This window comes from Coregonus lavaretus, assembly GCF_964263955.1.
Source record: "Coregonus lavaretus genome assembly, contig: HAP1_SCAFFOLD_2554, whole genome shotgun sequence".
In the NCBI taxonomy this organism is placed as follows: domain Eukaryota; kingdom Metazoa; phylum Chordata; class Actinopteri; order Salmoniformes; family Salmonidae; genus Coregonus; species Coregonus lavaretus.
In genome coordinates this window covers 16345-38387 of record NW_028158883.1, presented here as the reverse complement: position 1 = coordinate 38387, position 22043 = coordinate 16345, and the positions used below count along the sequence as shown (strand labels likewise).

General features: G+C 45.0%; 1 protein-coding gene across 4 annotated transcripts; it reads right to left on the bottom strand.

The window, feature by feature from the left end:
* Nucleotides 1–4065: 4065 nt before the first annotated feature.
* LOC311123507 (alpha-1,3-mannosyl-glycoprotein 2-beta-N-acetylglucosaminyltransferase-like) lies at nt 4066–19283 on the bottom strand. 4 transcript variants are annotated; one of them, XM_084197764.1, is made up of 3 exons: nt 18953–19283; nt 8774–10087; nt 4066–4968 (listed from the first exon to the last, which is right to left on the bottom strand). In XM_084197764.1, exons 2-3 carry the CDS (start codon nt 9629–9631, stop codon nt 4267–4269), a joined length of 1560 nt encoding a protein of 519 aa, XP_084053890.1. In that variant the 5' UTR covers nt 9632–10087; nt 18953–19283; the 3' UTR covers nt 4066–4266. The 4 variants fall into 4 exon arrangements, with proteins under 4 accessions (XP_084053890.1, XP_084053887.1, XP_084053889.1 ...); XM_084197761.1 differs by lacking the exon at nt 18953–19283 and adding an exon at nt 18042–18445; XM_084197763.1 differs by lacking the exon at nt 18953–19283 and adding an exon at nt 10524–11081.
* Nucleotides 19284–22043: the final 2760 nt, after the last annotated feature.

The following is a 22043-nucleotide window of genomic DNA, read 5'->3' as shown; positions in this document are numbered from 1 at the left end:
ATCAGACTGTCACGCCGGCTGCTACACATCATTAGATCAGACTACACAAGCCGTAAAGTACAGTAGCTCTTATAGCCTAAAGCAGAAACCTCACCAGACCGGTTGTCTGTCGGCGCAGTGCGGGGGCCGTTCGTTCGCTTGCTGTCGGCGCAGTGCGGGGGCCGTTCGTTCGCTTGCTGTCGGCGCAGTGCAGGGCCGTTCGTTCGCTTGCTGTTGGCGCAGTGCGGGGGCCGTTCGTTCGCTTGCTGTCGGCGCAGTGCGGGGCCGTTCGTTCGCTTGCTGTCGGTGCAGTGCGGGGCCGTTCGTTCGCTTGCTGTCGGCGCAGTGCGGGGGCCGTTCGTTCGCTTGCTGTCGGCGCAGTGCAGGGCCGTTCGTTCGCTTGCTGTCGGCGCAGTGCGGGGCCGTTCGTTCGCTTGCTGTCGGCGCAGTGCGGGGCCGTTCGTTCGCTTGCTGTCGGCGCAGTGCGGGGCCGTTCGTTCGCTTGCTGTCGGTGCAGTGCGGGGCCGTTCGTTCGCTTGCTGTCGGCGCAGTGCGGGGCCGTTCGTTCGGTTGCTGTCGGCGCAGTGTGTGACAGGGATCGCCCCCTCTGTCGTTTTCTCCCGTTTTCTAGATGCAGAATGGGTTTGCAAATCACGGCAGGTACTCTGTTCAGCGGTGTTAACGAAGCACTTTCGACCCCAGACGCTCAGCAATTCTACCGGTCTGTCCATGTCTTAGCATGGCCAACCTATAGTATAGTAACGTACAAAGAAAGTATATTTCAGATTTTTTTTTTTTGTTGTTAACTAAGCTATTGGGCATACAGTGGCTTGCGAAAGTATTCACCCTCCTTGGCATTTTTCCTATTTTGTTGCCTTACAACCTGGAATTAAAATTGATTTTTGGGGGGTTTGTATCATTTGATTTACACAACATGCCTGCCACTTTGAAGACGCAACATATTTTTTATTGTGAAACAAACAAGAAATAAGACAGACCATTCTTCAAGGTAAAACTGGGTTCCGCTGGTGTACAGCAATCTTTAAGTCATACCACAGATTCTCAACTGGATTGAGGTCTGGGCTTTGACTAGACCATTCCAAGACATTTAAATGTTTCCCCTTAAACCACTCAAATGTTACTTTAGCAGTATGCTTATGGTCATTGTCCTGCTGGAAGGTGAACCTCCGTCCCAGTCTCAAATCTCTGGAAGACTGAAACAGGTTTCCCTCAATACTTTTCCTATATTTTGCGCCATCCATCATTCCTTCAATTCTGACAAGTTTCCCAGTCCCTGCCAATGTTGGGTTTCCGCCAGACATAGCGTTTTCCTTGATGGCCAAAAAGCTCAATTTTAGTCTAATCTGACCAGAGTACCTTCTTCCATTTGTTTGAGGAGTCTCCCACGTGCCTTTTGGCGAACACCAAACGTGTTTGCTTATTTTTTTCTTTAAGCAATGGCTTTTTTGTGGACACTCTTCCGTAAAGCCCCAGCTCTGTGGAGTGTACGGCTTAAAGTGGTCCTATGGACAGATGCTCCAATCTCCGCTGTGGAGCTTTGCAGCTCTTTCAGGGTTATCTTTGGTCTCTTTGTTGCCTCTCTGATTAATGTCCTCCTTGCCTGGTCTGTGAGTTTGTGGGCGGCCCTCTCTTGGCAGGTTTGTTGTGGTGCCATATTCTTTCCATTTTTTAATAATGGATTTAATGGTGGGATGTTCAAAGTTTCAGATATTGTTTTATAACCCAACCCTGATCTGTACTTCTCTACAACTTTGTCCCTGACCTTGTTGGAGCGCTCCTTGGTCTTCATGGTGCCCCTTGCTTAGTGGTGTTGCAGACTCTGGGGCCTTTCAGAACAGGTGTGTGTGTGTATGTATATTTGCAAATTATGGCAGATCATGTATACACTGAGATCAGTGACACTTAGATTGCACAAAGCTGGACTTTAACTAATTATGTGACTTCTGGTTGCACCAGATCTTATTTAGGGGCTTAATAGCAAAGGGGGTGAATACATATGCACGCATCACTTCTCCGTTTATTTTAATTTTTTTAGAATTCTTTGAAGCAAGTTATTTTTTTCATTTCACTTCACCAATTTGGACTATTTTGTGTATGTCCATTACATGAAATCCAAATAAAAATCCATTTAAAGTTACAGGTTGCAATGTAACAAAATAGGAAAAAACACCAAGGGGGATGAATACTTTTGCAAGGCACTGTATTAGCCTCTGACTCTGGCTTGATTTGAAATGGCCCAGAGAGACTATGGACATAATCCTTTTGAGGTCTCAGATAAATACTTTTCAGGGAATCAACACAGTCGGGTCGGCCAATAGTCTTAAATACTGTCCTCCTTTGTCTAAATCTGCTTGCTGAGGCACCTCAATTGATCTCTAGGCTCTTCTAATCTGGATTGTAAGGTGACCAGACTGTTTGTGAAACAGGAAGCAAGATAGGGCAGGAAGTCAACAGGATAAGAGTGGACTGGGAAAGGAAGTGGGGAGGGATAGCCTAGACTGGGTTGCATTCTGAATGGCACCCTATTCCCTATATAGCCCATAGGGCTCTGATCAAAAGTAGTGCACTATATAGGGAATAGGGTGCCATTTGTGACGCAGACAGAGGTTACAGGCACAAATGGGAAAGGATTGTTGGAAAATGACCAGGAACAATAAAACTTACATCCGTTAGTGTTATGTCACTAGTCTGGAAAACTGCTGACACTCAAAAGATAAGACACAATGGATAAGTGGACAAATATCAAAATAGTCAGTTTTATTTGCAACGTATTAAAGTTATAAACACGTCAGGCAGTGTTTTTTTCTCACCATAAGGACATATGAATCAATCAACCCAGAACTAAATCCAGTACATTAATAATCCCCCTTCTCTTCATGTATCACCCAGTTACACCAATCATGTAAAATCGCAAAATTAAATAAGAAAAACATGTAAAAACAATCGTAATCATTGGTTTTTCAACAAACCTAACTGTAGATGACCACCGTTTGAATGTCATGGAATTACAACCGACCCTTCATTTCAAAAAGGACTCAAGTATAGTCAGCATTTGCATCCCAAATGGCTCTCTTCCCTTTCTAGGAAATAGGGTGCCATTCGGAATGCAGCCAACATCAACAGAATGTCACATACAATGTGTTAAACTGGTGCGCCGCATGGCAATGTACGAACCTCTGACTATTTTGTAGGATGATCTCTTTATAAACCATTTACAAGATAGCTAAATAAAATAATTCCCAAAATAGCCTTTCCCCAAAAAACATTTATTGTACTTTTCATTTTATGAATAAACCAAATTAGATAATCATATTTATAATACTCGTTTAATTAATACCAACCGAACTAATATATTTTGACCGCTCAGATTCGTTCACTTTTTGACTGCAAGTTCTTTTAAAGTAGAGCTCTGAGTAGAATGTAGACCGAGGCTGTCCCAAATGGCACCCTTTTCCCTATGAGCCCTGGTCAACAGTAGTGCACTAAATAGGGAAAAGGGTACGATTTGGGACGTGACCAGAGAGGGGATTGGCCTCTCCTTTTAAGACCTGGTGACACGGGGAACAAGACAAAAATCTCATCTGAGGCCTCCCAATCAATGTAATCAAACTTGTGGTTGTGGCTGTCCAGAACTTTAGATTTAGTTTAAGACATTGCGTTGAAGCGAACAGTAAACCTTTCTTAGACCAGCTCTAGCAGGAGAACAACCAAGCACTAAATGGTTCTTACTTTCTGTGAGAGAGACTTTGTGGTTTCATTCCCTGGGCTGTTCCCTGTGTCACACTGCATTCAGGTTCCCTGTGTCACACTGCATTCAGGTTCCCTGTGTCACACTGCATTCAGGTTCCCTGTGTCACACTGCATTCAGGTTCCCTGTGTCACACTGCATTCAGGTTCCCTGTGTCACACTGCATTCAGGTTCCCTGTGTCACACTGCATTCAGGTTCCCTGTGTCACACTGCATTCAGGTTCACTCATAAAACAAGGAGTGCCTTACTCCTCTCCTCCACCCACCCACCCACCCTACTTCTATCCAATCCACCCACCCACCCACCCTACTTCTATCCAATCCACCCACCCTACTTCTATCCAATCCACCCACCCACCCTACTTCTATCCAATCCTTCCACCCACCAAGCCTGTCTGTTTTGTTTAGTTTCAGTTCCTTCATGTGACCTTGTTTTTGTTTTCTTTGGTTTGAGAGGGTGTTCCCCTCTCTCGAGTCGGTCTTCGATACCGTTCACACTAACGTCCTGTCCAAACCTCTCAGCTCCAGCTGATGTCGTACTTTGTCCATCCCTCAGGTGGGGTCAAGAAGACCCGTCGTCCACGGGACAGGAAGCTGACCACGCCCCTGTAACCTGCACGGGGAACCCCCGATTTCAAGTCATCCATAACCCCTAAGTTACGGGCCAGGACTTTAAAACTCTCCCGGCTGGAATATTGCACCCGGTACGGACCCGTTCGCGTCAAACCACCCCCTTGTTGTAGCTCCTCCACCTTAATTAGGGGGGCGCTGTAAACCTCCTTCACAAAGGTCACATCGAACTTCTCCTTCATCAAGTAAGACAGATCCTGTTTGGTGAAAGGCACAAAGTCAGTGTTGAGTTTAATGTAGCGTAGGTACTGGTCGAAGAACTGACCCAAGCTGACACCCTTGCGTCCGAAGGTTATAGTTCTGGAGATCTCTGGGCGGATGCAGGAGCGCTCTTTACGCTGCTCGGGGTGACGCATCCAGTCGTCCCAGAAGGCCGCGGGCCACTTGGGCTCTAGTTCGGCCCAGACGTCCTTCAACAGCATCCAGCCCAGCCCAGGGAAGAAGTCTGTCCTGTAGAGGAGGTCCGCCTTCCCAGGGTCCACCAGGCCATCTCGGCCGTTGTCGTTCCAGGCAGACACACACCACAGGGTGGGGTCAGAGGTCAAGATGGGGTGCAGGGCGCGGAAGTACTCGAAGAAGTCAGGGGCCACCTGGACGGGACAGAGAAGCTTTGGATCAGTTTTACAGTAGGATAACTTGTCTTTTAGTATGTTTTCCTTCCAGTTATAAGGAATTATTCAGTATATATCCTGCATCACTATTTGTCATGCAATTATGAAAACTGTAGTCAGGTCCCAGATCTGTTTGTGACATCATGTCAACTCTGTCACTCATTGTAATGCCAAACAATAACCAATACTACCAAACATGTTTGTTTCTGCTCTTGCCAACAATCGACTGGCTGTGAAAACTGCATCTGCAGTATGAATCCATGCAATGCAAGTCTAATGACAAAAAAGGACAAGAACTTAGCAGGCCTGATAACCACCCATAGGGTCCAAAATGTTGGGCTTTCTGATTAATACAATGCCAATAGTACGTCAACACGAAATGACTAGCCAAAGCAAACATGATAAATGGGTCTTCAGGTTGGTAGTCACAATATGTAGAAAAGTAACTGTTTCCCAGTACATTTTCCCCCTCAGTTTCTCAATGTTTGATTTAGGGGTGCAAAGTTTAGCCTAGAAGCTTTTAACTGGTGATTCATGGCAGCAACTCTGTTGTTTTGATAATTTCCTGTAACTCACGACGAATTCTGCCGATGCAGTTTGTTTCCTGACAATTTGTTCAACCAGCTGGCAGTTTAATTTGGCCTGCATCCCAAATGGCACATGTATCCCCTATATAGTGCACTACTTTTGACTAGAGCCCTATGGACCCTGTTTAAAAGTAGTGCTGCAGTACAGTGGGGGAAAAAAGTATTTAGTCAGCCACCAATTGTGCAAGTTCTCCCACTTAAAAAGATGAGAGAGGCCTGTAATTTTCATCATAGGCACACGTCAACTATGACAGACAAATTGAGAATTATTTTTCCAGAAAATCACATTTTAGGATTTTTAATGAATTTATTTGCAAATTATGGTGGAAAATAAGTATTTGGTCAATAACTAAAGTTTCTCAATACTTTGTTATATACCCTTTGTTGGCAATGACACAGGTCAAACGTTTTCTGTAAGTCTTCACAAGGTTTTCACACACTGTTGCTGGTATTTTGGCCCATTCCTCCATGCAGATCTCCTCTAGAGCAGTGATGTTTTGGGGCTGTCGCTGGGCAACACGGACTTTCAACTCCCTCCAAAGATTTTCTATGGGGTTGAGATCTGGAGACTGGCTAGGCCACTCCAGGACCTTGAAATGCTTCTTACGAAGCCACTCCTTCGTTGCCCGGGCGGTGTGTTTGGGATCATTGTCATGCTGAAAGACCCAGCTACGTTTCATCTTCAATGCCCTTGCTGATGGAAGGAGGTTTTCACTCAAAATCTCACGATACATGGCACCATTCATTCTTTCCTTTACACAGATCAGTCGTCCTGGTCCCTTTGCAGAAAAACAGCCCCAAAGCATGATGTTTCCACCCCCATGCTTCACAGTAGGTATGGTGTTCTTTGGATGCAACTCAGCATTCTTTGTCCTCCAAACACGACGAGTTTTTACCAAAAAGTTCTATTTTGGTTTCATCTGACCATATGACATTCTCCCAATCCTCTTCTGGATCATCCGAATGCACTCTAGCAAACTTCAGACGGGCCTGGACATGTACTGGCTTAAGCAGGGGGACACGTCTTGCATTGCAGGATTTGAGTCCCTGGCGGCGTAGTGTGTTACTGATGGTAGGCTTTGTTACTTTGGTCCCAGCTCTCTGCAGGTCATTCACTAGGTCCCCCCGTGTGGTTCTGGGATTTTTGCTCACCGTTCTTGTGATCATTTTGACCCCACGGGGTGAGATCTTGCGTGGAGCCCCAGATCGAGGGAGATTATCAGTGGTCTTGTATGTCTTCCATTTCCTAATAATTGCTCCCACAGTTGATTTCTTCAAACCAAGCTGCTTACCTATTGCAGATTCAGTCTTCCCAGCCTGGTGCAGGTCTACAATTTTGTTTCTGGTGTCCTTTGACAGCTCTTTGGTCTTGGCCATAGTGGAGTTTGGAGTGTGACTGTTTGAGGTTGTGGACAGGTGTCTTTTATACTGATAACAAGTTCAAACAGGTGCCATTAATACAGGTAACGAGTGGAGGACAGAGGAGCCTCTTAAAGAAGAAGTTACAGGTCTGTGAGAGCCAGAAATCTTGCTTGTTTGTAGGTGACCAAATACTTATTTTCCACCATAATTTGCAAATAAATTCATTAAAAATCCTACAATGTGATTTTCTGGATTTTTTTTCCTCATTTTGTCTGTCATAGTTGACGTGTACCTATGATGAAAATTACAGGCCTCTCTCATCTTTTTAAGTGGGAGAACTTGCACAATTGGTGGCTGACTAAATACTTTTTTTCCCCCACTGTATATAGGGGATAGGGGGCCATTTGGGACGTAGCCTTGGTCTGAATTGATGGCGGATGAGCGGGGCAGTGCAGGATGGGAAGGATCTGTCCTCACGCCCCTCTGCTCGGTGTCAACGTGGTAAATCCACTAAAATCAGTTAAAATGTGTTCATCTGGGAACGCAAACCAGGATTACAGCGGCCCACTGAACTGGACACTGTGATTAAGACCTGTTCCCTCTCTCTGTTCCTACTGTGCACCGCTCTCACTCCTCCCTGGACATCTTGGCATGATTCCCCTACTGGCTTGAGGTCAGTTTAGTGATCTAAATATGACAAACGGGTCCTCTCTGGCCATCTTGGCATGATTTACCTACTGGCTTGAGGTCAGTTTAGTGATCTAAATATGACAAACGGGTCCTCTCTGGCCATCTTGGCATGATTTACCTACTGGCTTGAGGTCAGTTTAGTGATCTAAATATGACAAACGGGTCCTCTCTGGCCATCTTGGTAGAGCATGGAGCTTGTAACGCCAGGGTTGTTGGTTTGATTCCCACTGGGACCATCCATACAACAACAAAAAAAGATGTATGCACGCTTGACTAAGTTATTTTGGTATACAGACGCTTATAGAGGCTTCCCTGAAATGAGTCTTGTTGATGTGCATTACTGGACCTTCACAGAACAAAGTGGCTAACCACTGGTCACACTAGACTAGTAATTACCCTAGATTAATATAAATCTTAATAAAAAGGCAAAACTATGTTTCAGGTTGTCCCAATGAATGTGCTGTGCAAACGAGGAACATTTTAGGATCAACTTTCATCATCGTTATCCCAAATGTCAATGTGAGTCTGATGGAATGACGTAACCTTCCCATCTAAACCTATGGAACGTGGAGAGCAGGCAGACGGAAGGCATATTCTGCCCCTGTTGCAGGGAGCGGGGGGTGGGGGGGTTGTCTAAAGCTTAGTGCTGTAAATGGAGTACTTGATGTTTTGTTGTAGGCCACAGGGTCGGGCTGGATGTTGGAGTGTAACTAAAAAGCAGCACTGGATTCATCAATTAGGCCTAGGTGAGGAATCCAGTGCTGCTTTATAGACATACTATACTGACCAACTGGCTTTGTGGTTAGCGTGTCCGCCCTGAGATTGGAAGGTTGGGAGTTCGATTTCCGGCCGAGTCCTACCAAAGGCTGTAAAAATGGGACCCAATGCCCTGCGATACACTAGTGTCCTGTCCAGGGAGTGTCCTTGTACATCAAGCTGCCTCACGCTACACAAAACAGGAGATAGACTCCTTTGAGCCACATCCAAGGCTCCTAGATACTTCTATTGAGCCACAAGTCACCAGAAACTCTGGCACTTCTAATCAATGAGTCCAAGACATTCAGACTGTGGTGCACTTTAAATCCATTCCTCAATTACAGTGCATGCAGACAGAGGTGTATGGACTTCAGTTAGTGTTCACTTACCTCCAAATCATCTTCAACGATCACCACGGTGGAGTGAGAGAGTGTGTTGAACACCTGGTTGAGGGCCCAGCGGTAGTGTCTGGCAATCTTATAGTAACCCTGGAACTTCCTGTGCTCCGGCCGTACCCGGATGTCCGAGTGGTCTGGTTGGCTAATGTGGGTCACCTGACTGCCATATGAGCCAATCACGCGGGCTGTCTCAGCATGGCCGCAGTCCTGGCTAACTATGATTGGATAGAGTTCTGCAGAGGGGCGGTATTGTATCAATTTGTCAAGACTCCTTTTCACAGTCACCCTGTCACAGGCGATAACCAATATGGGAATGACAACTTGTGGGATGGTGACAGATACATCCAATTTGGTGTGGTTGGTCAGTTCTTTTATGTCATTGTCCGGTTTTGTGTCTACTTTAGGGTCTGGGACTGCTGCAACAAATTCCTGTGTAATTCTTTCTTGACTTTGGTCCTTGTTTTCAGAGCCGTCCTTTGGAGGTAACCGTGGCGACGGTTTGTGTTTCCCTTTCTCTTCTATTTTCCCTCCATCCGTCTCTCTTTTTCCCATCTCTTTCCTCTTTTCCCATAGTGACCTGTGACTCTGGATCTGCTTCAGAAGTTTCTTCTGGGTCTCGAGTTCCGATTCTATCTCCTCTGCCAATCGGATCACCTCGCCAGCCAGATTAGTCCCACCCCCTTTTCTTTTGGCCACTCCCCATTCTTCCCTTCCCCCTGGCTCAGCCCCTCCCACTTCCCCAAATCGACCAATGGGAGGCCGTCCCCAAAGGAAAAGGAGAAGCAAGCCATTGCAAGCGACGAATAGGAAAGCTCCACACAAGATAAGGGAACCTCTCTTGCGAACCATGGCCCAATGACATCAGAGGATGGACTACCGTGAGGAGAAGAAAACAGCGGAGGGGGGGGGACAGTGTTGAAATGACAACAGCCAATAGGGTCCAAACCAATCACAAAAATGAGAAAGAGAAGACGTCCAATAAGGGTGGAGAGAACAGAGGTCCGATCACATGATCCTTACTGCTCATCCAATCATTGAGTGTGACGGATAACATGACAGGAGAATGATCCAGAACCTCTATTGCAGAGACAGATGGATGGAGACGTGTGTATTAACCCAGTGTGTTGTTGTATTGGTTTGGCTCTCCTCCATGAAACAGTGGGGCAGGAGAGTGAGTTGAGGCGAGAGGAAATTGAGAAAAACAGGGGGAGAGGAGAGGGGTGTTTGGATCAGATAAAAAAAAAGGAGAAACAGGGTCACGTAGGGGTGGAGGGGCTGAGAGTCAGTTATCCCTCTGCCATCACCCTGAAACAGAGGAGAGAGAGAACAACAACGTGTGTTAGCATCAGTTTAGTACATTTCAGTTCTCATTTTTTGCTATCAGTGAAACAGTCTGAAATAAACAAGCACTATATGATCACAAAAACAGTGTATTTCTTGACAGATTAGGTTATTACTGGAGTTTTCTATTATCTAGAAATTGCCAACTGTATCATTGAGCAGAATCAGAACACGACCCAAACTGTTCAGTAGGGGATGGTCGAACCACAAATCTTGCGGCTGTTGCCTCATCATTGCGCACCAGTGTCACCATAAAACGATTGTGTGTGTTGAGCCTATGAATCAAGATGTTAAACTCTGTTCAGGGTCCGTGCTTATGAATCAAGCTGTGAGGTTCAGTACTGGAATAGCTTAATTTTCACTACCTTTATTAGGATCAGTGTACAGCTGAATGTATTACCATATTATGTACCCATCAACCTGAGTTTCACAGAGGAACAGGACCCATCAGCCGGAGTATCACAGAGGAACAGGACCCATCTGCCTGAGTATCACAGAGGAACAGGACATCCTGTCAGCACATATTTTAAAGCTAAAGCACTTCTGCAGACTGTCGTTGTAGCGTTTGGTGTTAAACCCAATTGTAGACCTAATGTCCAGACACTTAGGCTAACACCAACCTTTTCTATTTAATGGAGATTTTTAAAAGCCTGTTAACTGGACAGTAACCAAAGGATCCCTCTGTCATATTCAAATGATTTAAATGTATCCACCCAGCTCCACAGGGAGCCTCTGGGATAACAAACATATGTGGACACCCCTTCAAATTAGTGGTTTCGGCTATTTCAGACACACCTGTTGCTGACAGGTGTATAAAATCGAGCACACCGCCATGCAATCTCCATAGACAAACATTGGCAGTAGAATGTCCTTACTAAAGAGCTGAGTGACTTTCAACGTGGCACCGTCATAGGATGCCACCTTTCCAACAAGTCAGTTTGTCAAATTTCTGCCCTGCTAGAGCTGCCCCCGGGCCAACTGTAAGTGCTGTTATTGTGAAGTGGAAACATCTAGGAGCAACAACGGCTCAGCTGCGAAGTGGTAGGCCACACCAGCTCGCAGAACAGGACCACCGAGTGCTGAAGCGCGTAAGCACTCACTTCCAAACTGCCTCTGGAAGCAACGTCAGCACAACAACTGTTCATTGAGAGCTTCATGTAATGGGTTTCCATGGCCGAGCAGCCGCACACAAGCCTAAGATAAGCATGCGCAATGCCAAGCGTCGGCTGGAGTGGTGTAAAGCTCCATTGGACTCTGGAGCAGTGGAAACGCGTTCTCTGGAGTGATTAATCACGCTTCACCATCTGGCAGTCCAACAGACTAATCTGGGTTTGGCGGATGCCAGGAGAACGCTACCTGCCCGAATGCATAGTGCCAACTGTAAATTTTGGTGGAGGAGGAATAATGGTCTGGGGCTGTTTTTCATGGTTCGGGCTAGGCCCCTTAGTTCCAGTGAAGGGAAATCTTAATGCTACAGAATACAATGACATTCTAGATGGGGCGGCAGGTAGCTTTGTGGTTAAGAGCGTCGCTGGTTCTAATCCCCAAGCCGACTAGGTGAAAAATCTGTCGATGTGCCCTTGAGCAAGGCACTTAACAATTCTGTGCTTCCAACTTTGTGGCAACAGTTTGAGGAAGGCCCTTTCCTGTTTCAGCATGAGAATGCCCCTGTGCACAAAGCAAGGTCCATACAGAAATGGTTTGTCGAGATCGGTGTGGAAGAACTTGACTGGCCTGCACAGAGCCCTGACCTCAACCCCATCTAACACCTTTGGGATTAATTGGAACACCAACTGCGAGCCAGGCCTAATCGCCCAACATCAGTGCCGAACTCACTGATGCTCGACGCTGAATGGAAGCAAGTTCCCGCAGCAATGTTCCAACATCTAGTGGAAAGCCTTCCCATAAGAGTGGAGGCTGTTATAGTAGCAAAGGGGGGACCAACTCCATATTAATGCCCATGATTTTGGAATGAGATGTTCGACGAGCAGGTGTCCACATACTTTTGGTAATATAGTGTACACCTGCCAGCATCCGTAGCAACAGTAGTCCTGACTGAAGGAAGCATTTCACGCCAAGGTCTACACCTGTTGTATTCGGCGCATGTGACAAATCAAATTTGATCACACTCGAAGCTAATACACAGCCCTTAATGAATATCACAATTGGACCCTCTCATATGGTCTCTGTTGATGGAAACAAACACAGCACGAAAGCGCTAGCAGTTTCAGCCTTCTGGGAAAGACAAAAACACACACTGTGCGGGTCCCAAATGGTATGTTTCCCCAGATGGCACTACTTTTGACCAGAGTCCTATGGTCCCCTATGGACCCAGGTCAGAGGTAGTACACTATATAGGGAACAGGTTGCCATTTGGGACACAGACACTGCAGGACCTCTCGTTATGGATCACCACCGGCAGGTTTCTCCAGATGAGCAGAAACCAGATTGTTTACATCGTTAAGATTCACGACACACTTCCATTTATAAACACCAACCTGCTGCTGCCACCAAACCCTGGGAGCGCCCAAAAAGCACCCCATCCCCTATAGTGAATCTTTGGGCCCTGGTCTAAAAGGAGTGCACATAATAGGGAATAGGGTACAATTTGGGATGCAGACCCAATTTCACAAAAAATGGAAACAGTTTCCTGCCCAAGAATCCCCCTAACAATATATTAAACCTGCATATGGACAGTCAGTCTGTCTGCCTGCCTGTCTGCCTGTCTGCCTGCCTGTCTGCCTGCCTGCCTGTCTGCCTGCCTGTCTGCCTGCCTGCCTGCCTGCCTGCCTGCCTGTCTGCCTGTCTGCCTGTCTGCCTGTCTGCCTGTCTGTCTGCCTGCCTGCCTGTCTGCCTGCCGGGACAGATTTAGGGACCAGAGGGATTGAATGTGCACTATTTCAGTGGATCGACTTGGGGTGCTTCTCAATAGTCTTAGGTAGCTTCATAAATCCCAATCCTCAGCTCCTGGCTGACTGGGTCTATATCACACTGATTATTGGCATAGATTTTAAAAGTTTAAAAAGTTTCATTCAGATCGATTTTTTAAAAAGTATTTCTGTTTGAACAGGGTTTGTTGTCAATAAGTGATCACATGAGGTCATACACCAACATACCAGATGGTATGATAGGCTGAGAACACGTGTAGCACACCCGGTACATATTAGCTGTTAAAGTTGGTTCGTCTTGCTTTAAAAGTGAAGAAATAGGCTAGCCGAGTCATGATTCACTATTATTCAGTCAAGTATTATGACAGTTCTTGATGAACCAATCACTCTAATAAATGGGTTTTTGAGAAGAGAGCACTGCACAAAAGCAATATGCTGAAGATTTAAAAAGAACTCAAGCTTTCCCTCACAGCTCACAGCTCACACAAACGTGGCACCTTTTCTATTTGGATTTAGAATGTTGTAAATACGTGTGGAGTTAACATTTCAATAGCAACAAGCTGACCAAATAATATCCAAGCTTCATAACCAGGTCAGGGATCATATTTGGACAGCTTTCAAATTACTGAAAATGTGCTGAAATGACAAAGTCCAATTCCATCAAATAAGGCATAGATATCACAGAAAACATGGTCAACTATCTTGCAGACCTGGGATCAGAGTTTTACTATTTAGTGCATCCAAGATAATCCTTTCAACAGGTCCAGGTCCTGACCACATCATCACCAGACTAGCCTAGGCTACATCCTGAAATATCCTGATATTTTACAACAAGCTATAGGCCTACAGCAGGAGGACAGAGAGACATGGGGGAACAGGTACTGAGAACACAGTATATAGCAGACAGAGACATGGGGGAACAGGTACTGAGAACACAGTATATAGCAGACAGAGACATGGGGGAACAGGTACTGAGAACACAGTATATAGCAGACAGAGACATGGGGGAACAGGTACTGAGAACACAGTATATAGCAGACAGAGAGACATGGGGGGAACAGGTACTGAGAACACAGTATATAGCAGACAGAGAGACATGGGGGAACAGGTACTGAGAACACAGTATATAGCAGACAGAGAGACATGGGGGAACAGGTACTGAGAACACAGTATATAGCAGACAGAGACATGGGGGAACAGGTACTGAGAACACAGTATATAGCAGACAGAGACATGGGGGAACAGGTACTGAGAACACAGTATATAGCAGACAGAGAGACATGGGGGGAACAGGTACTGAGAACACAGTATATAGCAGACAGAGAGACATGGGGGAACAGGTACTGAGAACACAGTATATAGCAGACAGAGAGACATGGGGGAACAGGTACTGAGAACACAGTATATAGCAGACAGAGACATGGGGGAACAGGTACTGAGAACACAGTATATAGCAGACAGAGAGACATGGGGGGAACAGGTACTGAGAACACAGTATATAGCAGACAGAGAGACATGGGGGAACAGGTACTGAGAACACAGTATATAGCAGACAGAGAGACATGGGGGAACAGGTACTGAGAACACAGTATATAGCAGACAGAGACATGGGGGAACAGGTACTGAGAACACAGTATATAGCAGACAGAGAGACATGGGGGGAACAGGTACTGAGAACACAGTATATAGCAGACAGAGAGACATGGGGGAACAGGTACTGAGAACACAGTATATAGCAGACAGAGAGACATGGGGGAACAGGTACTGAGAACACAGTATATAGCAGACAGAGAGACATGGGGGGAACAGGTACTGAGAACACAGTATATAGCAGACAGAGAGACATGGGGGAAACAGGTACAGAGAACACTATCTAACAAACAGAGAAACACGGGCGAACAGGTGCGTCCTTTTTATTCACGCCAAACTTGGTGCAAAACCACGCCCACAAGAAACCTAGCAACATTCAAAGCCGTGCTGATTGGTCAGAGTTCGGTTGTTCCCTGTAAGAAGTAAAGAAGGAAGAACGCTAGAGGGGGAATCCCCAACAAAACAAAACATTGCCATCCATACTTTGCATTTTCCCGAATTTGGATATGAAGTTGCATTAAACTATGTAGCTTTTTAGTGACTGATTGCAGCCAGCCTTACCAGATGGATAGCATCGACGACATGGATAGTTGTGAATTATATCAGGTGTTAGCTGAAGCGGTCTAGTAGTGTGCCTCTAGCGTTAACCACTCTAATCTAAGTGTTTACGAAAGGACTATTGAGATACTTAGCTACAGTGAGCGAACAGTGAGTCTTCATATTCATGCATAAAAAAAACAAATAATGAAAGAAAATCATTGCAAGTTTGAATTTTGTAAAGTTAGTGTGAGAGAGGTGGAAAAATAATTGTTAACGATCAATAATGGCAAACCTCCTGGCATTGACAACTTAGATGGAAAGCTACTGTGGATGGTAGCTGACTCTATAGCCACTCCTATCTGTCATATCTTTAATCTGAGTCTAGAGGAAAGTCTTTGTCCTCAGGCCTGGAGGGAAGCCAAAGTAATTCCGCTACCCAAGAGTGGTAAAGCAGCCTTTACTGGTTCTAACAGTGTTGTGGAAAATAACCACCATACTTTATTACAAATACGGTCTTACAGAGTTTTTGTTGCATCAAGAAATGACTTTATTAAAGTTTTCAACAAAGCCGATACCCGTCTGCAGAGGGGCACACACACTTAAGAGGGTCTCCCTCCATCTTATATAGTCCTCTTCAGTTTTCCCGCTCTTTTATTGCTCCGCCCACTTCCTTTGTCCCAAAGGACGGCTGAACTATTACTCCAACCAATCACCCGCTCCCCTGTCTTGCACACACACTCATGTTTAGTTTAAACATGACAAGGCCCTAAATTACACAAACCTCAAGCTGTAATCAAATCAAGAAGATACCAAGGAGACAAAGGTCTAGCCCAAACTCTATTCAACCCTTCACTGTGTTTGAAGAGAGAGACAAAAACAAACGGCCCAATTCAGTTAGCCACAAAGAATGTTAACTATATGTTCATGATTAACTCAATTTTATCTGATAATCCATTAAAAATACACATCAACAGCAGACCTATAAGCTTGCTGCCAGCTCTTAGCAAACGGTTGTAAAGAATTGTGTTTGACCAAATACAACGCTATTTCTCTGTAAAACAAATTAACAGACTTTCAGCATGCTTATAGAGAAGGGCACTCAACATGTACTGCACTGACACAAATTACTGATTGGTTGAAAGAAATTGATAATAAGAAGATTGTGGGAGCTGTACTGTTAGATTTCAGTGCAGCTTTTGATATTATTGACCATAACCTGTTGTTGAAAAAACGTATGTGTTATGGCTTTTCAACCTCTGCCATATCGTGGATTCTGAGCCATCTAATAGAACTCAAAAGGGTTTTCTTTAATGGAAGCTTCTCTAATGTCAAACATGTAAAGTGTGGTGTACTGCAGGGCAGCTCACTAGGCCCTCTACTCTTTTCGATTTTTAACAATGACCTGCCAGTGGCATTAAACAATGATTCAACACATCTGCAACCACAGCAAATGAAGTCACTGAAACCCTTAACAAAGAGTTGCAGTCTGTTTTGGAATGGGTGGCCAGTAATAAACTGGTCCTGAACATCTCTAAAACTAAGAGCGTTGTATTTGGTACAATACAAGTTCTATACCTTTTTTTTCTTCTTTTTTTTCAGCTGAATCTGGTAATGAATGGTGTGGCTGTTGAACAAGTTGAGGAGACTAAATTACTTGGCGTTACCTTAGATTGCAAACTGTCATGGTCAAAACATATAGATTCAATGGAAGTAAAGATGGGGAGAGGTCTGTCGTAATAAAGAGATGCTCTGCTTTTTTGACACCAACTTCCAAAAAGCAAGTCCTGCAGGCTCTAGTTTTGTCTTATCTTGATTATTGTCCAGTCATGTGGTCGAGTGCTGCAAGGAAAGACCTAGTTTATCTTCAGCTGGCCCAGAACAGAGCGGCACGTCTTGCTCTTCATTGTATTCAGAGGGCTGTTATAAATACTATGCATGCCAGTCTCTCTTGGCTAAGAGTTGAGGATAGACTGACTGCATCACTTTTCTTTTTATAAGAAACATGTGTTGAAAATCCCAAATTGTTTGCGTAGTCAACTTACACACAGCTCTGACACACTTACCCACCAAACATGCCACCAGGGGTCTTTTCACAGCTCTGACACACTAACCCCACCAGACATGCCACCAGGGGTCTTTTCACAGCTCTGACACACTTACCCCATCAGACATGCCACCAGGGGTCTTTTCACAGCTCTGACACACTTACCCCACCAGAAATGCCACCAGGGGTCTTTTCACAGTCCCCAGAACAAATTCAAGAAAGCGTACAGTATTATATAGAGCCATTATTGCATGGAACTCCATTCCATCTCATATTGCTCAAATGAACAGCAAGACCTCATGGCTCAACGCCTCTCCCTAAAGGACTACATTTACTTTAGACTTTCAGGAAATGTATATCAGAGAGCTAATTGGTTCACCTCTCATTTCCTGGGTGCTCAAAACGGCAACAAATTCAACAGAGGCTAATCTACCCATCTCACCATGGGACACCAAGAGCTACAGTAAATCTATTCCAGCTGACACTCACTACCACACACAATGTTAACATTACATCAGAAACACACGACTTCAAACACGTAGCCTAGACATGGTAGGATTGCAACACTAGACAGTTATAGGGTGAGTGAACGAGGGAATGGAGCAGTTGAGGGAAAAATGCAAAGAAAGAGAAAAAAAAGGAGGTACTGCACTAGAGGTTTCAGGGTTCGAGGACAGAGGAATAGACAGCATAGACTTGTTGATAGAAACATCAAAGAGGGAATTAAAAGAGGGAGAGGGCAATAACTTCACAATCTATGGTAGCATTGTAAGATACAAGTTACAGAAAAGACAAAGGAGAAAGTCAGGCTTGAAAGGAGGCGCCAAAAGGTGTAAAAAGTATTGTTCTACAGTACCTGAAGCAGAGCTGTCTAGTTCTCCCAGTATCTCTTTCAACACATCAGAAAGTTTGCAGGATGACAAAGGGGGTGGGAGAAAATAAGGAATGGGAGGGAATTGTTGCTCACTGTCACGAACAGAGCCATTTGATACGTTAACCTCCTTTTTACGCCCTCCTTTACTGAAACGTGTAAGTACCTGGTAGGTTAAAAGTCTAAAATTAGAAGGTCGAAGTTCAACTGAAGACTAGCCTAGCTGGAATCGGGTTTGTTATTAAAGTAAAGTATACGTGTCCTAGAGAAGAGTTGCATACTAAACAAAACTGGTCATCAGTATTTGAGAAAGAAAAGCAAGCTGAATTCAGCCAAGGCAACTGAACTGTATCCGTGTCACTTCGTTACTTTTGTTTTGACAGCTAGCTACATTGTAGTTCGACTATCGCTTGCCTGTCTAAAATACATTTTACACAGCAACAACTTGGCAAACGTAATTCCCAAATTAATAATGTAATATCAGAAAATGGCTACAATAGTTTGAATAACAAACGTTGTGACCAACTTACAACTATTTTACAATTTCAAAGACCAAATGGCAAGCAAGCTAACTTACTAGGTAGCTTGTGATCCCTCACTGTAATTACCAGCTAACTAGTGCATGTGATTGATTGCATGACCGAGACTGAATGTCTGCACACCATTGCAACCACAATTTGAGTTAGAAATTGCAATATTTGACCATCTCCATATTGTTAACGTTAGCTAGCTTACATTCTAGCTAGCCAAGTTAGCAATCGAGCAGTTCATAAATCAAATGTTAGCTAGCTAGTTCCATAACGACCTAGCTCACGGCTAGATAAATAAAGTCCAATTGATCAAACTAGCTTCTGACAACTAACGTTAGCTAAGCAAGAGTACAATTCCCACCTCACCTTTTGTCATTTGCCCCGGTAGGACGTGTTGCTTGCTATCTGGAAAGCCAGCTTTGATGTCGAATAATGGTTTTTCAGTTGGATCGTCTTTACTCTCACTTTAATTCCTCTCCGTTTTGCCCACCGGTGTCAGTGCCTCACTGTACGTCCAGTTCCCATTTCCTCCCCTCTTTCACCCCTCACTGCCAATGCTCACTACATTGGATCCGCCATTTAGCTAGATGTGTTCAGTTTTTTTTTATATATATCAACATAGGAATTCACAGAGGTGAATTTGCGATAAGCATCGTCCTTTTCACCGCTGTTCTCCTACCAATTCCGTCCAAGCCAGTGTGTGTTTCACTGGCTCTTGATGGTATTTTTCATTTGACACCACCTAATTGTACACGCTCCACCCTACTTCCGGATTGACTCATTAAGCAAGGCCAAGCCCCCTAACCTGGTCATGGCTAGAAGGGATCCAGCTTTTGTCAAATTAACGCTACAAGTTTTTTTGTTGTTGTTTTGTTTTACATTTTAGCTAACCCTAAACCTTTTCCTAACCTTATTTTAATTCTCAAAACCTGCTGCGTAAATTCTCCTAACCTGCGACGAAAAGTCAAATCTGACGTTAATTTGACAAAAGCTGGATCCCTTCTAACCTCGGCTTTCATCCTCATTCCCTTTACAATTTTCCCTAGCAACAAAGTGCCCTGACAACCGTCATAAGGGCGGGGCGCTCTGGCGAAATTGGCAATTTTTCTGCTATCTTTCTGGGTTGTATTCATTACGTCTTGCAACGGAAACCGTTTACCGTATAAGAACCAAACGGCAAGAAAGCTAAACAAAACGGGGAGGGACCTACCTTTTTTTCGTTGCAAAATGTTTTGTAACATAATCGGCGTAATGAATACACACCCCTGTTGTGCCTGTGGTCAGCAAGCAAGCAGGCCAAAGACAGTACAGTATGAAGATAGGGGATTTCTATTGGAGAAGCAGTTTCTGCCTATCACACTTGTAGGCGATGTCAGGTGCGAAATTGGCCAGCTAAAATCGTTCGTAGAAAAACGTCAGGGTCTAATGGTCGTCTCGCACCGAACTGCGCATGTGCAGGCAGTCAAAGCCTTTACATTTACATTTTAGTCATTTAGCAGACGCTCTTATTTATCCAGAGCGACTTACAGTTAGTGAATACATATTACTTTTTTTATACTGGCCCCCCGTGGGAATCAAACCCACAACCCACTGAGCTACATCCCTGCCGGCCATTCCCTCCCCTACCCTGGACGACGCTGGGCCAATTGTGCGCCGCCCCATGAGTCTCCCGGTCGCGGCCGGCTGCGACAGAGCCTGGATTCGAACCAGGATCTCTAGTGGCACAGTTAGCACTGCGATGCGCCACTCAGGAGTTCATGTAAAGTTTGATGTAAAGTAGTTTTTGACGAAAATGAAAACGTGTGTGTCACTTTGACGAAGTTGGAGTAAGAACATGTTCAACTACTTAAGACATTGAGCTCGAATCTAGGTTGTGCCTTTAGATTTCGAGAAAATTCACAACAGTCCCGTGTAGCTCAGTTGGTAGAGCAAGGCGCTTACAACGCCAGGGTTGTGGGTTCGATTCCCACGGGGGACCAGTATGAAAATGTATGCACTCACCGTCTGCTAAATGACTAAAAATGTAAATGTAATTATTGACTTCTCAAACCCCAAACTCTGGTCTGTTTCACAAACGTTCCCGGAAGTCTCGCGATGTTGCTTTTGCGCGTCTGGGTTTAGAAACTCTGTGAATAGGCGTAGGGGAGTTTCCAGAGTTTCCAACAACTAGATGCATACGATTTTCATAAACCCCGCCCATTTCGACAATTTATTTTCTTAAAATGTGATTTTAAACCTAGCCTTCACCACACTGCTAGTTTATGCCTTACCCTAACCAAAAAGCTAAATGTTGTTTTCATGAATTTCTACGTCCAATTTTGACTGTGGCTGTGGAAACCGGGATCCAGCCAGTTTCCATGCCAATAAAGCCTTTGAATTGAATTGAAAGGAGCTTTGACAGAGATATTAGACAAGGAGGAGATAAGAATTCCAATGGAGCAACGTACAACGCTCCGCCCAGCAGACTGTCGACCAATCGCGTCCACGTTGTCATGGTGCGCCACGCGATCCCTTCTAATGCCGCGTTCAGGTGCTAGTCGGAGGTAGGAAACTCTGACATTTCCGACCTGCTAACTGGTTGAACATAGCATCTTTTTGTAGGCACTAACTCCACCACGTTTCATTGGAAAAAGCCTATGGAGAAAATTAATGGCGTTTTTGTAGGGCTTTTGGATAAACGCCGAAAATAAGGTCTGTGGTAAACACAGGTTTAGTAGATTATCATGCTGAAACATGAGGTGATGGCGGCGGATGAATGGCATGACAATGGGCCTCAGGATCTCGTTACGGTATCTTTGTGCATTCAAAATGGCATCGATAAAATGCAATTGTGTTCATTGACCCTAGCTTATACCTGCCCATACCATAACCCCACCACCACCATGGGGAACTCTCTTCACAACGTTGACATCAGCAAACTGCTCGCCCACACTACGCCATACACGCTGTCTGCAATCTGCCCGGCACAGTTGAAACCGTGATTCATCCAGTGAAGAGCACACTTCTCAAGCTTGCCAGTGGCCATCGAAGGTGAGCATTTGCCCACTGAAGTTGGTTACGACGCCAAACTGCAGTCAGGTCAAGACCCTGGTGAGGACTACGAGCACGCATTTGAGTTTCCCTGAGACGGTTTCTGGCAGTTTGTGCAGAAACTCTTTGGTTGTGCAAACCCACAGTTTCATCAGCTGTCCAGGTGGCTGGTCTCAGACAATCCCACAGGTGAAGAAGCCGGTTGTAGAGGTCCTGGGCTGGCGTGGTTACACGTGATCTGCAGTTGTGAGGCCGGTTGGACGTACTGCCAAATTCTCTAAAACAATGTTGGAGGCGGCTTATGGTAGAGAAATTAACATTACATTAATTTATCTTGGCAAAGGAGTAATGCTCACTAACAGGGAAAGTAATGCTCACTAACTGGGAGTGTGATGCCAGGAAAAATAACCTCTCACTCAACATCAAC

Bases quoted from the DNA above. Each gene is read 5' to 3' on its own strand.
- LOC311123507 (XM_084197764.1), bottom strand. From the start codon at position 9,631: ATGGTTCGCAAGAGAGGTTCCCTTATCTTGTGTGGAGCTTTCCTATTC. The intron at 4,969-8,773 runs GTAAGTGAACAC...TGTCCCGTCCAG, and splicing joins TCGTTGAAGATGATTTGGAG to GTGGCCCCTGACTTCTTCGA.